The 16,802-nt window shown below is 38.6% G+C and overlaps 1 protein-coding gene across 8 annotated transcripts in view; it reads left to right on the forward strand.

The window, feature by feature from the left end:
- ptprfa (protein tyrosine phosphatase receptor type Fa) overlaps positions 1-16,802 on the forward strand; it is a 391,566-nt gene that overhangs the window by 352,106 nt on the left and 22,658 nt on the right. For all 8 annotated transcript variants that reach the window (XM_067598003.1, XM_067598002.1, XM_067598006.1 and 5 more), the window contains 2 exons: positions 10,490-10,613; positions 10,825-11,000. In XM_067598003.1, the coding sequence (XP_067454104.1) occupies positions 10,490-10,613; positions 10,825-11,000 (300 nt within the window). The remainder of the gene's footprint in view (positions 1-10,489; positions 10,614-10,824; positions 11,001-16,802) is intronic.

The raw sequence follows: 16,802 nt of genomic DNA on the forward strand, positions 1-16,802 counted from the left end.
TTCACTTGGTTGTTTCGACTGACAGAAGCCCAAACAAAGCCAACCAACCAGGCAAACACACCAGCGTTATAACCAGGTTAGATGTGAAAGCATCCTCAGTAAAAGAGGGCTTACATTAGCTATTGGGCAGTATTGGCTATGAAAAGATAATTTTATAAGATTATGACTCAGGCATCTCAACAGTATAAAAGTCACAGAGTAAGTTGTTGACTGAGAGCTGATCCTTTCACTGCTGACTGACTGAATAAAGTCAACCAAGACTGTCGCTGGTTTGTTAGAAATTATAGGAGTTGAAAAAAACAGACTCAGGTAAAAGTATTATGTTGAAAATTCTTATCAGCACTTACTGTATGTTTACATAAGTAAACATTCACATTTTGAAATCTTGGATTAAAAGCAGTAAGGTAGATTATTAGTGCATACCCCAGCCTTACAAAGACCAAATTACTGGCTGTTTTGTGGGTGACAGAGTGCACTAATTAAACAGTACAATCCACAACATCTCTATGCAACAACATTAGCTAAAAGGTAAAGTGAAGTCTTAAATACCTAGAAGAGTGACCTGGGTATCTACAGTATGTGTGAGCATCAGCTAACAAACAACTCCTTCTTCTTCTCCTCCTGTAATGTATACAACAAAACCACAAAAACCATCATTGTAACATTAGTCATACAGTTTGTATTTGAAGGCTAAGACTTTCCTGCTTTGTGAAATCAATTCAGTCAGTATTAGAAACTTCCATAATAAGAAGAATCTGGAGCAGCTTCTTTCAAATAAAAAGTGACAATATCCCAACCCCAAATCTGTGTGAGGCCTGAACCAACCTTCCTTTATTGGTTGGGCTCTGGTGCCAGATGACATCAGAAGGCACTAAAGACCAGCCATTAGGAGCGGGCCTTATTCCGAAAAGGCTGTGAGACTCGTACCAGATGATGTCATAGTGATGTCATCATCAAGCTTGAGCTTGGAGACTACATATCTATAACAGAAAGCCTACAAGTGTGGAGATTGAAAGACATGGGCACCTACCCATAAAATGATACTAGTGAGTGCATTATGGGAAATGTAGGATCCAGCGTTTTTGGAATTTGACCCATAGTAAGTACTGAAGGTCAGGATATTTCAGCCTCTGCTGCATTGATTTTATTGATTTTGACCATTCTTGTTCTCTCACAAGTCCCGCAACATTATGGAAATGCAATGTTAAATTGTGTGAGTACCCCTTTAATAATAATATGGAACATCATTAAAGCAGGAACATGTTGTAACACAAGTTTCTGTAAAGCCAGTATTGACATTTTCTTGTTTATTAAAGCTGGTGGTGGTATACTTTTTTTCCCTTCTGTTTTTCTTCTTTTTTGACAGAACCATTTTGGTACCAAATAGCTAAAATAAATAAATATTTATTTCTTCCTGCTAGGATAAAAATGCACCTGAAACAGCAATTGTGAGTCTGTAAAAATGTCCACTGAAAGACAGGCTTCTGAAATATTTTTTTCTGTTTTCACCATTAACTTGTGTGTAGCCTTTGAAGCTTTCTATTGGCCCTACAGGTTCCTTCAACTCATTATTCAGTACTGTTAGAAAGTGCTATTTCTCAGTCGGTCAGTCATCAATATATATTTACCCACACACATCCGGAAAATAAACATTCGATTTACTACACACTGTTTTCCAAACCTCTTTTTTTTCCTGAGATGTTTCTGCTCATGTACGGAGCTGGCTTACTGTTGCCGTGTTAAAGTTCAGCATTGAAAAAGGATGCTGCTAAGTATGCATGAATTCTCTGCCTCCTTTCCAAGAATAATATTCCACTGCTTTTACCTACTGTAAAAGCCAGTGAGGGATTATGGCTTGTTGATGTCCTACAAAGGAAGGTAATTTGCATTTAAAGTGGTGAATTTTCAAGCGGATAAACCAGGACAGATGGGTGCACTGTTTATGCACAGCAGAAGGAAGGGGGCATATAAATTATGAAACAGCAACTGAATCAACTTTTCAACCTTTCCCATTTTTTTCTTACCCAACATGGTGAGATAGAGGGAAGTTTCTGGAGACAGGTTGCTGTATTTGCCAAACAAGATAGTATTCAATTCAGATGAGAATGTTTTGGTGAGCACTGACCTTGTTTCAGCCATAAGCAGTTATAAATGTGTTAATTAGGAATATTCAGATGAAACAAATGAAAAGCTTGGGGCTGGATAATAATCCACACATCCAATAATGCGTGTTCTTATTTGTATTTATACTCTTATAATGAAAATGAGCATCAAATATAATATGAACTATTGTGTTTTGAAAACAAAGAGCATGTAGGACATTAATAATGAATGAAAAATTTTCATCATCCCAAAGCAGTGGGTCTTACTCTGTGCTATGTTGCGTAGAAGGCAAGGACACACTTCCTGGGACTGTTTGAGCAATTTATTTTCCAACAGCAGCAACTGTAGGGTTTCTCTTGCATAAATGCTCTCTGCGCTTGTTTAACATCATAAATAAAGTCACTAAATGCCCCTCGCTAGCAAACACTGTCTCAGCAGTACACTCTAGTGTGGCAAACTACACGGCATCCCTGCAGCACACGCGCCTCAACAAACTTCTCCCCTAATTAGCAGATTTATGCATGAAAACAAATACACTGAGTTTACATGTGTTTTAAGTAACTTAACTTCCTATTTACAATAAAATCAGCAAAAATGCAGGGTGCAGAGAATATGCATGCCTTCCCGGGAAAAGTCCAAAAACACAAAGAGGAAGTATAGCCAAGAGAGGTGCAACAATTGCAGTTGATAAAATAAGATCGCTCTACTTCCTGCTATAACCCTGACATTTCCCTTTATGGAAAGGTGTCAAATCGTCACATGAAACTAAATGTACTTATTTATACAATTTCATAAGAACATACTGATGACATGTCAACAACACTTAAGGAACATAGGAAACATGACAGCAGAAATGCTAACCCGTATCCTTCAAAATAAAAATCTGTGCTTTGATCCATATAGAATTCTTGAAGTTGTACAATGCCCTTCTCATAATACAGCAACAACATCACACTACTACATCAACATATCTTTGTAATACATTCAACTGTTGTATGTTTTCTACATGTCACACAGATAAAGAATGTAAACTGTGGGTAATTTTTGTTGTTTCAGATAAATATAGGCCTGTACATTTTAAGAGGTTATTATTCATTAGAATGCTTTTGCTGTTGCTGCTAGCTCATCTTAATTAAATCTGTGCGATTGTAAGGGGATTTGGTGCCTTGTACATTGGTACTTCACTAGGGCTGTAAGTTATTAAAGGTACATCTCAATTTGATTGTTCCTTGTTCCTCAATCCTGGCCATGAGGAATGAAGAGCGAGGAGGCTGTCCAGAGGAGGCATGAGTGAGTCTTTTCACAAGTCTTTTATCAGACTAACACACACTTTATTGGAAATCTGTTAGTGACTGGATGCTGCAGCTGATTTTGCTGTTCTGAAACTGCCAAACAGGCTCATCTGCTACGCTATATGTGCTATGACAGAGTCCAATTAAGAGTCTATTGGTGTTTTTCTATTAGGACTTAATGAACCATAACATGGAACTTCCCATTACCTGAACTTTTGAGAACTTGTAGGGCAAAGGTGATCAGTTCTGCCTCGCTTTTCCATTGTATTTTACAAACCAGGAGGGATCAGATGTATGTGATTGGAATGGCGACACACTTTGGATGCACGTCATTACAATATTAAGAAATCTTTAGTTTAAAATTCTAAAAGATGTACACACAAAAGTGAAAGGGTGGTTACTGCTATGTAGTTGTGTTTGTTGTAGTTGAGATGTGGTAACACATCTGCTTGACCAATCACAAGCCACTCTAGCTTATACTGAAGGGCCAGATGACTTGCAGCGACAGCTCAGGCACACTATTTTTCCACAGCACCCTCCACAAGACACCCTGAACTGTCATTAGCCCTCTTGAAGTCCAAAAATCCCCTGTGGAGTGGACTGGCTGTTTTGAACAGAAGTCCAGATATGGGTGTATACTTTTTTAAATGAGTGCAGCAAACACTTGTCTCAGATGTAGTAGAGTTGTGGCTGCCCTCTGATTGTTTGCTCTATGCCTCTGTCACAGCAGCTGATGTGAACAATGTTCTGCAGGCATCTAAACTTTGATCTGGAGACTATTGGTGACAGAGGCACCAGGTCTCTCTCTCTCTCTCTCTCTCTCTCTCTCTCTCTCTCTCTCTCTCTCTCACACACACACACACACACACACACACATACATACTGTATGCCCTCCTGCGTCCTGTAGCATAGGAGCTACTAGCCATTAGTCCATAGTGTGAGCAGCAGGCCTTGAAATGAAAAGCTGATAATGGCTGCATTTAAAATGAGATCTGTCAGAGCATCTCACAGCTTGTTACATCTGATGAATGAGCCAGTCTGTTTGGAGACTACTGGAGACCACTTCATATAATGCATATGGCCTCTAAAACAGTAATCTCCTCATTACGTAATAATGATTACATCTATTTTTTAACAGTATCAAATGAGCAAAACCTGGTTTGCACTAGTAAAACAGATTTTTGGCTGTTAACGGAGCCTCGGGGCTCCTTAACACAGCATCACTGAAATATCTGTGACCTTCTGCACTGCCAAAGAATACTGTCCATGCTGCTGCTATTATTAATATCTATTTAAGGATGGACAACTGCCCAGAGTATATTCATTGTCTCTTTTGCATGCACATAGACAACAGTACACTCATCTACAAATTCACACACACTTTAAAAGTTAATACACTAGCATATTTGAAACAGAGAGAGCTCCTCCTGTGACATGCAGACATACACTTCACTCATTTGGAAATAATAATGTATTAACATTAATAATGGCATGTCCATAACATCCATAATTAAGATTTGCCAATGTTCTTTTATTCTGAAGTAACCTGGCTGCTGCTGTTGCTCACCAGTGCCAACAGGAACAGAGTCTCTGTGCTGCAGTGAGTTCCTCTGTCGGCAGGTGTTTTCTGGTTTGTGTTACCAGCGCAGCAGGAGTGCTGGTGTGTGTGACAACAGGGGGGTTGAAACTTTGTTCAAAGATAAACCAAAAGAAACAACAACAAAACCAACACCAGCTGCCTACTGAATAGGAGTGTATGTACCCTCATGCTACCTTTGTATATAGCCGTTGATGGAAATATTATATATCATTGCTGAACATATGATTGCTAGAGGGATTTTTTTGCATTGGTCAATTTTACAGTGTATAGTATACATTACATATATTACAGTAAACATGCTCCATTTATAATACTTTGTTCATTGTAAAGCATTACACTTGTTCGAAACTGTTTTCATAAAGGAAAACTTCACTATACTACAACTTGGGTCTTAAGGTCATAGCTCAGGATATCAATGCTATTGAATATGATAACACTGTTTCCATGACAGTAATGGATGGCAGAATGCAGCAACATCACTAAAAATGTTATCTGCTATTTTTTAATTTAGTCTTAGTCTTAGTCCTGTGTCAAATGTGCTTCTTAGTTTGTATCATATTTAGTCAACCTCATCCTGTTCTCTTTTAGTCAAGTTTGCGTTGACTAAAAGTCTGGGCATTTTAGTCTTATCTTAGTCAAAGAAAACCGTAACTATTTTACTAGTTTTAGTCAATGAAAACTGTTGACATTTTAGTCTTTTTTAGTTATCAGATTACAATGAATATTTCAGTCAGTTTAATCTAGTCAAAACCAATATTTTTTGTCATTTCAGCAAACTTATTTCACATAAGATTGTATCTTATCATTATCTGATGAAAAACACAGGTTGAATGATTAAGAATGCAGCTTTGCAGATAGTGTCTGGTCTGATGTTATCAATTTAAGGAATACATCCAGACATGAAATATGTTTATTTTGAACCAACACAATTCAACAACTGGAGCTCAATACTTTCTTTAAAACTATAATAAAACATTGGAAGCTGCACAGACAATAAAACATTTTGAAATTTGATTCTTTTGGTTGCCCAAAGTACAAACCTACCCTTCTGGTCTGGACAACAGAAATAAAAGTAATAAAATTGAAAAGGATATTGTACACACACCAACTGCAATCTGCGTGCATTAAAAAATAAAAATAAATTGATCTGAGGTCATTAATTTGCCCACAGTTCCTCATCTGCACCCCTCCACATATAACCAACACACACACAGACCAACACACACTCCAGCATATAACTGACACTTGCGTTTTCCAACTCTCTCTCTCTCACTCTCTCACACACACATACACACACACACACACACACACACATGCATATTTAATATTTAACAATCATAATATAATAGACTGTCTCCTCTTTTTTGTCAGTGAAAATAAAGACAGATTTTGGTAAAGTTTAAGGAAATGAACATTAGGTCCAACGAGGCAAACATCAGGAAGTCAGACAATCATACAGGTTTGTTAGATCTGTTACTAGGAGGGCAAACTGAAAGTGAGCTCACTTAAAATGTCAGTAATATTCCCTCATTGCACAGGAAAACTGAGTGTGCTCAACAAATTAAGTACAGGTACTTGGGTACTTTTGGGTAATGAGTTTACTGTTGACCTTTGTTTTCTCTTCCAAATCAGTTTAACTATCTGTTTGCTTGTTTGTCTGATCGTCTGACCCCACATGCTTATTTTCCCTTTTTTAGAGCATTCTAAGATCTCAGTAATTACTTTGGTGAGTGCAATTTGATCAGAGCTACAAAAATTAAACCCAAGTTGTAATAAACTGTAGTTTTTCTTTGATGCACATCACTGCAAGTGAGCAATGAACAAGTCCTCTGATCTAACATCCCTTTCTGCAGGACAACATTGTTTCTCAGTTTCAATCCAAAACTGTTATAAATTATTTGCCACCACTTCCTCTTGTTAAGTTTAAGGAACATTTCTGGTAAAAGATACCAATGTTGAATGTTAAGGAAACAGGAAACATACTGCAGTAGCCAGTGTCAAAGTTTGACCCTGTGTTGCCCGTCCATCCAGTCCGACCTCCTCCCTACGAGGTTTCGTTGCTCTATAACCATGTCACACTACTTCTGCTTTTGCTGCTAATAGACAAGAGTCTGCAGCACTGCACTATATGAAGATGGAATGTGTTTTGCATCTATAACACTGTGTATGGGTCTTGTAAACAAATGTTTAAAAAAAAATACAAATGCACATAGAGTGGTTATATTCAGAATCAGAATCAGGTTTATTGCCAAGTTGCTATAAATTATTTGCCACCACTTCCTCTTGTTAAGTTTAAGGAACATTTCTGGTAAAAGATACCAATGTTGAATGTTAAGGAAACAGGAAACATACTGCAGTAGCCAGTGTCAAAGTTTGACCCTGTGTTGCCCGTCCATCCAGTCCGACCTCCTCCCTATGAGGTTTCGTTGCTCTATAACCATGTCACACTACTTCTGCTTTTGCTGCTAATAGACAAGAGTCTGCAGCACTGCACTATATGAAGATGGAATGTGTTTTGCATCTATAACACTGTGTATGGGTCTTGTAAACAAATGTTTAAAAAAAAATACAAATGCACATAGAGTGGTTATATTCAGAATCAGAATCAGGTTTATTGCCAAGTAGGTTTGCACATACAATGAATTTGCATACCAGTCAAAAATAAACACAAAATAAAGTGATCCGAAATAACATAGAAAAGAAAGAAAGAAATTTACAATAAAAAAATATGTAAAATATAGGGTCCATGTCAGTGGGGGTCCTGGGTCTTGTTGATGAGATTACAGTAACAGTGGTGCCACGTGGTTTTACTGTACAGTCAGCAAATATCTCAGACATACACACTGTAAATTCAGTACATTCGTATCTGTGCGTTTGTTTTCATAAGGTGCAGGAAAACTAATTTAGGCTCCATACATGCCCCATGCAAACTCACACTTCCAGCTACGCAAGATGGATTTCATGTGTCATTGCATTCTAGATTGTGTCACCTGAAAATTCATAATATGATCCAAGCAAGAGCTGCAGTCTGAGCATTGCAGCGAGGGTCACCGTAGCATGATACAGCAAGAGAAAGCTGACCCCTGTTGTTTGGGTTCACTTCTGCTCAGAGCAATCATGCTGATCAGTTTGATGAAACTCTAAATGAACTTTGTCACTTCAGGAAGTCTCCATCCTTCCTCTGTGAGCAGTTCAAAGGTCACACATCACATCTTCTGTTGTCTATTTTTCTTTCCTCTGTGCAGCAGTACACATTCCTCCACAGATGCCATGTTTGTTCACTACTGGGGTTATGAAAACACTCAAAGTGATTAGATTAAATCAGCCTATTGAGGACTGAGATTGATCACGTCCACCAGTGTGTAAGAGCTCGTTTTCAGTATGTTCACCAGGTTTGTGCATTTCCACCAGCTGGACCAGGCATTGCCATTTGCGTACTTGAACGGAGCATGGTTGCAGCCTTAGAATTGTGTTTCTTCCATATCTACATGTAAGTATATGTGATGCAGAGCATCTGAAGTTACTGAAAACATTAAATAACACATAAAAATCACCCAAGTTCATTTTTTACATTGATTCAACGCATTCACCAAAGTTTATGTGAAAGTTTATGTGTGTCAAGACCAACCAATTCAAAGCCAATCAGGACTTTTGTAACGTGTATTAAAGCTAAGTCAGTAATTATTCTCAACTGAGTGAATGTGGCAGCAGGTGCTGAGTACCAGCCTGGCTGTGCCATCATCCATTCCACATGCTTCACGCCTGGCTGTTCCTCTCTCTGTGTTTACCTGCTTTGTGTTTTGGCAGTGGAACTGCAGCACTGTGAGTGTGATTCCACTGACTCTGTAACTGATCTACACGTCAGCCGAGCGCATTAGCTGTAATGTGAGTGGTTTGTCAGTGCAGTGCAGTGGAAGCCTTACCTAACAGGCTGTTAAATAAGATGTGCATTCAACCTCCTTCTCCATTGTCATTATTATCAGTTGTAGGCTAGGGGGCTGCACAGCCGCCCAGCCAGTCAGAAAAGCAGCAGGATATTAGAGTCCTTGCCACTGCTTCATTTTGTCTGTACATGTGTCTGTGTGTGTGTGTGTGTGTGTGTGTGTGTGTGTGTGTGTGTGTGTGTGTGTGTGTGTGTGTGTGTGTGTGTGTGTGTGCATGCGTATGGGTGTGTGTTTGTTTTCCTGATGATGTGAGATAAGTAGTAGGAGCATAAAAGGTCAATCATGAATAACAATCTTCAGCATGTCATTATTCAGCTAAACCTGCGCCTGCATCAATAGAGACCAATCATCAGACAGCATAGTGAAAACTTGCTCAGCTCATATCAGCACACACTAACACCATCACTGGAACACAGGCATGAGTTTCCATCTCATATACAGCGATGATAGAATCTATAAAAGTAAAAATAAATAAGTTGAAAATACAATTTAAAGAAGCATATTTCATCATCTGTCATAATCTCATATTACAAATCACATAAAAATGAGAATTTCTGCAGTTTGCCCACTTTATTTACAATATGATACAATGACTACAACCTGTTGCTCATAAAACACTATCATATTACAGACACTTGAAAAACACTCACCCCTAAAATTTACCATAAATGTCAACAAAACTAAGCATCTAGAGAAGGAAGTAGTAAAGTATTAGACAAAGTGAAATTTTGGCCTGATGGTGGTGCGAGAATAAAAGTCAGGGGAGCACCAGTTAAATAAATTAACAGTGTAAGTAAGATAAGTTATTAGGATTCATCCTCTGGGAGTTATGATGTTTATGCTATGAACTAAATTTCATGGCAGTCTATTCAATAGTTGTCCTCATTTTTGGACCAACTAACATTGCCATTTCTGGAGCCACACCACTAAAAAATAAAAATAAAACATCAATACATAGAACATGTTTCCACCTACCTGTGTTTATGTGTATTTAGAGTTTGCAAATGAAAAGTAATAATATAACAGATTCCTCTGAAAAAAAGCATTGAAGTAAAAGTTTTAAGGTGGCAAAGTTGGCATATCAAAACGATAAAGATTGATGTCATCTGTTCACTTTTGATGCAGTACTACCATAGTGGTCCAGTATGTATGCTAGTGGGGAAACATCCTAGGCCTTTGTCCCAAACCCTTACTGCATACTGTAGCGTTCCTTTCATCACTGGATGTGCTCTTTGTTAATATCAGGCACTGAGCTGGTAGGTGGAACGCTGGAGGGGATTTGGATGAGTCCAAACAGCTCAGTGTGTATCCGGGGGGGTGTAAAGATCATCCAGGGCTTTTCATATTACAGAGCCAGAGGCTGAAGGAGGGATGACGAATTAGTTTCTGTGTCACATTTATTGAACTGGACTCTTCACCCCGAGCTCTGACAGGCTTTCAACTACAGAAAAGAATACAGTCGCTGTTGTAATAAATGATTATGTGCTCTCTCTCTCTCCCTCCCACCTCTGTATATCCCTCTCCTCCTCTCCTCCTCCTCTGCATGTCAGTCTGTGGATCCAGGACAGCAGTTCACATGGGAGCACTCCAACCTGGAGGTCAATAAGCCAAAGAATCGCTATGCAAATGTTATTGCCTACGACCACTCCAGGGTCATCCTCACACCTGTGGATGGTGAGAGACACACATTCACACTGTTAATTCTTTATTTACCTCCACTGCAGAGAGAACCAGACCTTCATTTAGAACAAGCTTTATTTCTGATTTCCCTTGTTCCTCTGTTTTATGTGTATTTCATCATATTTTAGTAAGAAGCCCTCCTTTTTTCTGACATGCTCTCATTTAATATGCTTGCTAACATTGTCAAACATATTCCTTCCTGCAGGAGTTCCTGGTAGCGACTACATCAATGCCAACTACATTGACGGCTATAGGAAGCAGAACGCTTACATCGCTACTCAGGGGCCGCTGCCCGAGACACTGAGTGACTTCTGGAGGATGGTGTGGGAGCAGAGGACCTGCACCGTTGTTATGATGACCCGCCTGGAGGAGAAGTCACGGGTGAGCCTCATGTTGACTAATAGTACAAATGATACATGGAGACATTAGTCAATACAGTGTATTTATCAAATTGGGGGCACAAAGCACTTTAGATACAGAAATAAATAGAGCAAAAAAAATCATTGATATAGCATAAGTCAACCACTTCATCCATTTTCTTCCAAACAAACTAAAGTTACCTCCTTAAAAACAAGCCCAGGCCCACTGCTTAACGATGCAGAGTGGGGCTCTTTGTCCACAGGTGGTGTGGCCTGATTGTTACTGATGAAAAGATGAGGGGCATCATGTTTAACAGTGGGCAGAGCTGTGTACTGTTGCAAGAGGCAATAGCTGTGTCCCAATTCAGGATCTCCGCATCTTTGGAAGGACACAGTCTACAAATGCTTGTCTCTCATAGACCGCCAGGCCGGAAATGAGCGTTGTTAAATGAGACGGTCTGGTCTGCAGAGGATTTCCACCTGCATCACTAGCTGTTCCCACCCTCTGCTTGCATCACAAAGCACTCCTGTTACCTAGCAACCTTGACAGCTGCAGTTGACAACTGGGACACAGCTAGTAGAAATGGAGTCAGAACTTTTAATTTTATTATTATGGCAGCCCATCCAGGTCCAGCAGCACCGCCAGGGACTTCCTGCTCAGCTGAACCATCTTTATGTACAGTCTAATATCTATATAATTTAAATTTTAGTACGTTTTAAGGACCTGCAGACACTCTGTTATTCCACTTCTTATGTACTTTAGTTATATGGTAAATAGTCGTTAAGACCACTGTAGGCTAAATGAAATAAACAATGTATTAATAAACAATTACTTTATTATAATTCATTCAATATTTTTTATTTTTCAACTAATCTCTTGAGTAGAGAGAAAAGCCTTTCTGTTCTCTCCTCTGTCTCTCTGCAGCAGCGTACCTGCTGACAGCAGCAGCTCTGCTTCAACACATCTGTCTGACTGTACTCTGACAAAATCATCTCAACTCAAAGCTCCACTTATATTTTTTTCTCACAAAAAACCTCATCAACAGAGATGCAGTAAATTATGATATTCAGTCTGTTATTCAGTATAATGTAACTATAATTACATGAATGTGGCCGTTGTGGCTCTGTGGTTATCATGCTACCTTTGCACAAAGGTTTGTGGTTTTTAAGATAAGACAGAAATTTGAACTGCTTTCAGTGCCACAATGTTCACTTTTCACACAAATAATGTTTCTCACTTACTTGAAACACTGTTTACACACATATAAATATATCCTTATGCTCACTACTACAACTCACACTTTACAAATCTAAGAGCAGGTTACTTTTTGAGCAATTGTTGTCTGGACCAAAAAGATTTTTTCCTATACACACTAATTCCTAAAGAAACACCTGTAAAATGATCATTACAGTTTTCTGAGCATCACAAAAACATGATGAACAATAGGACTGTGTCCTATACATCAGTCAACTGAGACACTGTTCTGTAGTGTACTACATCAGGCTGTAGCTCCAGTGTTAGAGATTCATCCAGAGCTTGGCTCTGCAACAGCATCACCCTGTTGGTAGACATGAGGTATGGCAGATGAGAGCCAGCAGGGCAGGGGCAGAGCTCATATGAGTAATGATGTCAGCCCTCCTTCACACTGTTAATAACTCCACAACCAAAGGGCAGAACTGAGTGCCACAGCAGGGTGCCATTATTATTTCTGACAGAGACCATCAGCCCTCTGCCAGAGCCAATAACACCCATCTGTGGTTCAGCCAGAGGTGCAGGAAATATTAGGTGCTCTCTAACCTGTGACTGAGGTAATGGCTGCTGCTGATATCCAAACACAACCTGTCTCTGTGTCCACTGTCTCTGCTAATGTGAGGGTCTAATGGATTGCTGTTAATGTGCATCAAAATCAGTGCGGCTACAGTAAAAAAAAAAAAAAACTACAATTAATTAAAATTTTGTAACAACTTTAGACCTTTAGGGTAACAGTGTGCAGTGTCAGTGGCTGATAATCTAAAGAGTAACAGACTCGGTAGCAGGTAACCTGCTGATGCTAGCCAGCCAAAATAGTCTGCAAAACTGGCTGACTTCCATGCTACAGAGTTATATAGAATTGGATGGTGCAACACAGCAACTTTATTGCTAGATGATATTAAACAATTTTGCAAAACCTTGGCTCATGTTCAATGACAAAATTAACTAGCAAATACAACTACAATATTGTTAAGGTTAGGGCAACTGAAACATTTGGGTAAGGTTAGGGAAAGATTGTGATCAGGATTTAAAAAAGCAAACAATATGTGAATGTAAATTCTTTGCTGCAAAATCATCTAATATGAACATAAATCGTAGGGATACTGACCTGGACACAGCTAATATCATAGCTGCCTCTATTGTGGTTCCTGTCACTAAGATGGTTTCAATTGGTCAAAAGCACCAATTCACCTGTGGAAATTTGAGGAATTTAACTCTGAAGACAGTGCAGAAGTTTACTTAGCCGTTTGTTGTTCCAACAATTTTCAAACCCAGAGAAATCAGTAATTTTAATCAAGGTGACAGTCCGTTTCATTTGGTCACCTGTCAATGGCCTCATACCCCTCTACTAAAGAGTAAACACACACAAGATGCATGTGCCGGCCTTGTGGTTGTCCGCTACAATGGCATCTACCAAAGAGTATGTTGTGGTTGTCCACCAGAAACTGTCATAAATTTATTCAGTTTTAAGACACATTTTTACAAAAAACTTTTTAGATGTTGGTCGTTTTTAATTATCTTTTAACCAGATGAATGATTTTAGTCATCAGATGTCTGGATCTTAAATTATCAGAGAAACAAGCTGGGCAAACATTAGCAGCCCCTTGGGCTCAAACTCCATCTTTTGTTATTGTTTTGATTGAGAGACCCCTAGCAGCAGAGCTTACATATTTTGTGTTTAAGTCCTCCAAAACCTACAGTATATTAGTGTTTTCTGATCAGCAGGACCACATTGTTTGTCAGTGTAAGTGTAAATTTTGGCCAAGGGAGAAAAGATAAAGGGACCTAAATATCTACACCAAATTTCATGAAAATCTGTCCAGTAGCTGTTGACCTGTCCTGCACTGTATTAAAGATTAAACAGCAGTTGTTAAAGCTGAATTGAACTTAGAGCTTTAGAATTGGGATAAATTATTTAATGGACTGTGGTAATTTAATCGCTCAATCTGTAGAATCAGGAAACAAAGCAGCCATTTACAGAAAGTAACACTGAGTCAGCAATTTGCATTTTAGCTCTATCAGCATTTCAGTGAATTGCTTATTACTTTACATTTTAAGCAGGTAGTAGTATTATAGATTATCTTTGGAAGTAGTTTTTCCAATCCTTAGAAAGAAAACATACACGAGATGTGAGTGCAGAGTGGAACTGACAGCACCATCAAGCACAATGATTCCTCACCTAAAGCCTTGTTCCTATTAATGACTATTGAGAAGAACACAACTGGAATGTGCACATTTATTATAATACCAAGCATTAAGTAGCTCATGTATCCAATCAGTGCCCTCCAGCAGGTATTCACCTTCTAGTCATGTAAAACCAGGCCACAAGCAGCCACAGAACACAATCACCCTCCCTCTGCAGTGTTATCTGTTCATTTTTACTAACTCACTGCAGCGTTCACTAATGTCACAGGCTGACATTTACACTCTCAGCTCATCCCATCTCACCACTGGGAAATGTCCCATGACTTATTAAAATGTAAAATATATTACAGCACTTTCAGAAACAAGAAAACATCAAACACTTGCTAAATAATATAAATGCTGCAGTCTGAAGCATCACTGTGACTGTAACTGCACTGTGTCAGTGCACAAGTGTCTGCAGTTCCATGAGGTCAGATTAGACCTTAGATCAACTGTAGCTCCACTAGACACTAAACACTAGATTCTGACTGCAGGAAAATCCTGTCTGTATTGAAGTAAATGGGAAAATTATTTCTCAACAAGAGAATAGGAGTCTCAATAGTTAATGTCACTTCTTCTAATGTGTGTCTTGATGAAGATTTGTAACAGTATTCTGTCATTAAGCAAATATTAAAGGGAAACTTTAGTTATCTCAACAACAACATGGGTTATATTTTTGTAGCTCAGGCCATCACTTTTATAACACTGTAGTTATAGAAGTGATGTAATTCCTGAGTTTGCATAACATGGCAACATTTCTGCAAATACAGTAGATCCAATGGGGCATGAAAAAGAGCAGAAAGGAATGTTGCTAATAATGCCTTATTGCACAGGAGAAGCGAGCATGTTTTAACTGTGATGGTAATTTTACTCTTCATTTTTAGTTCCAAATAAGTTTATCGTATCTGGGGGTTTGTTTACAACCTGTCTGATAGTCAAACAGCTTGTGTATCTTGAACCATTGGACTGTCAGCAATATTGCCTCATTCTCAGATTAATTAGGTGAATACAGTTTTGTGGTGTAAGAAACTGTAGTTTTCCTTTATGTCTTGACAAAAGAATGTTTTGGGTGAATGTTTTCCCCAATAAACAGATCTCATCCTATCACAGCCATGGTCACTACTTTTTGTTTGCATAACCTCAGTTCTTCTCAGGCTCGGCACCATTGCCCAAATTTTCTGATTCTAAACAACTGACAAGATGGCAGTGAGCAGTATGTAAAACTGTGTCCCACTTCTATATCACATATGATTCTAAGCCAGTTTTGAAATATGTAGTGTTTGTCCTATTGTCCCATGTAGTATGAAAGTGGGGTGCAGCTTAGAACTCATGGCTTCAAAAGCCACTGCAGATGCTATGACCACACTTTTCTCTCGTAGACTAGCAGCTAGCAATGTTCACTGTACCAAACTGAACAAAGTCTGGATTATCAAGTGGGGAAAGCGAGCAGGTCCACTGGGATCCTTACACCCTCAGGGGACCCACATTTTTGGTAACTTGTTTAATTACAACCACTCAAGTACAATATAAACTGAAGGGCAGGCTTTGAGCTGAGGTAACCCTTCAACAACACAAACTGTCATGTTGCAAGTGTGTTTATTTGAATTGATGTAAAACTGGATTTTATTTAACACTCATTATATATAAATGGATATTGCTACAGTATATTTATATAGCGTTGAACCAGTTTGTTCAAGCATGCATCTGTATATTATCACTCGGAGTGGCAGAACTATTTATTGATTACTCTTAGCTATCTATTCTAACCATTTTAATCATTAAAATAGATATTAGAGGTGTGAAGGAAGGTAGTTGCACACTCAAAGCCACGATGCAAAAAAAAACATTTTGACATAACAGTACCCTGAAGAAGACCCCAAAATGTCATGGCTTCCAGTGTGTGACTACCTTCCTTCACACCTGCACTTTCATGGTGGTCAGCCCCTCTGCAACACTGGTGTGTGTTCCTCTTCTCTTTCATCCAGAATAGATATTACCATTATATCCATTTATAAGCATTAGATATATACAGTATTTTAACCACTCATCTATCTTTTCATCTTTATCATCATTATTATTTTATCTTTTCATCTTTTTGTCTATTACATCCAACTAACTATTTCAACCATTTTTTCATGACTTTTAGCTAACTGTTTAGACTTCTCTGCTCGCTTCTTTTTAACCAGTTTTCATGCATACTGAACATAAAGTGTAGTGTTCAGGTTCAGGTGTTAAAGATGACTCAATATGCAGATTTTTTAAATCAAATTGCAATTTCTATGTTTCGAAATTAGTTGAGCTACTTCACAGTCTTTTCATATATCCTGAAAACTGCAGAAGTACCCCTGGTTGAGAATCACTGTTGTGTGAAAATCTTGTTTTAAGTCC

This window comes from Thunnus thynnus, chromosome 8 (assembly GCF_963924715.1).
Source record: "Thunnus thynnus chromosome 8, fThuThy2.1, whole genome shotgun sequence".
Taxonomy (NCBI): Eukaryota; Metazoa; Chordata; class Actinopteri; order Scombriformes; family Scombridae; genus Thunnus; species Thunnus thynnus.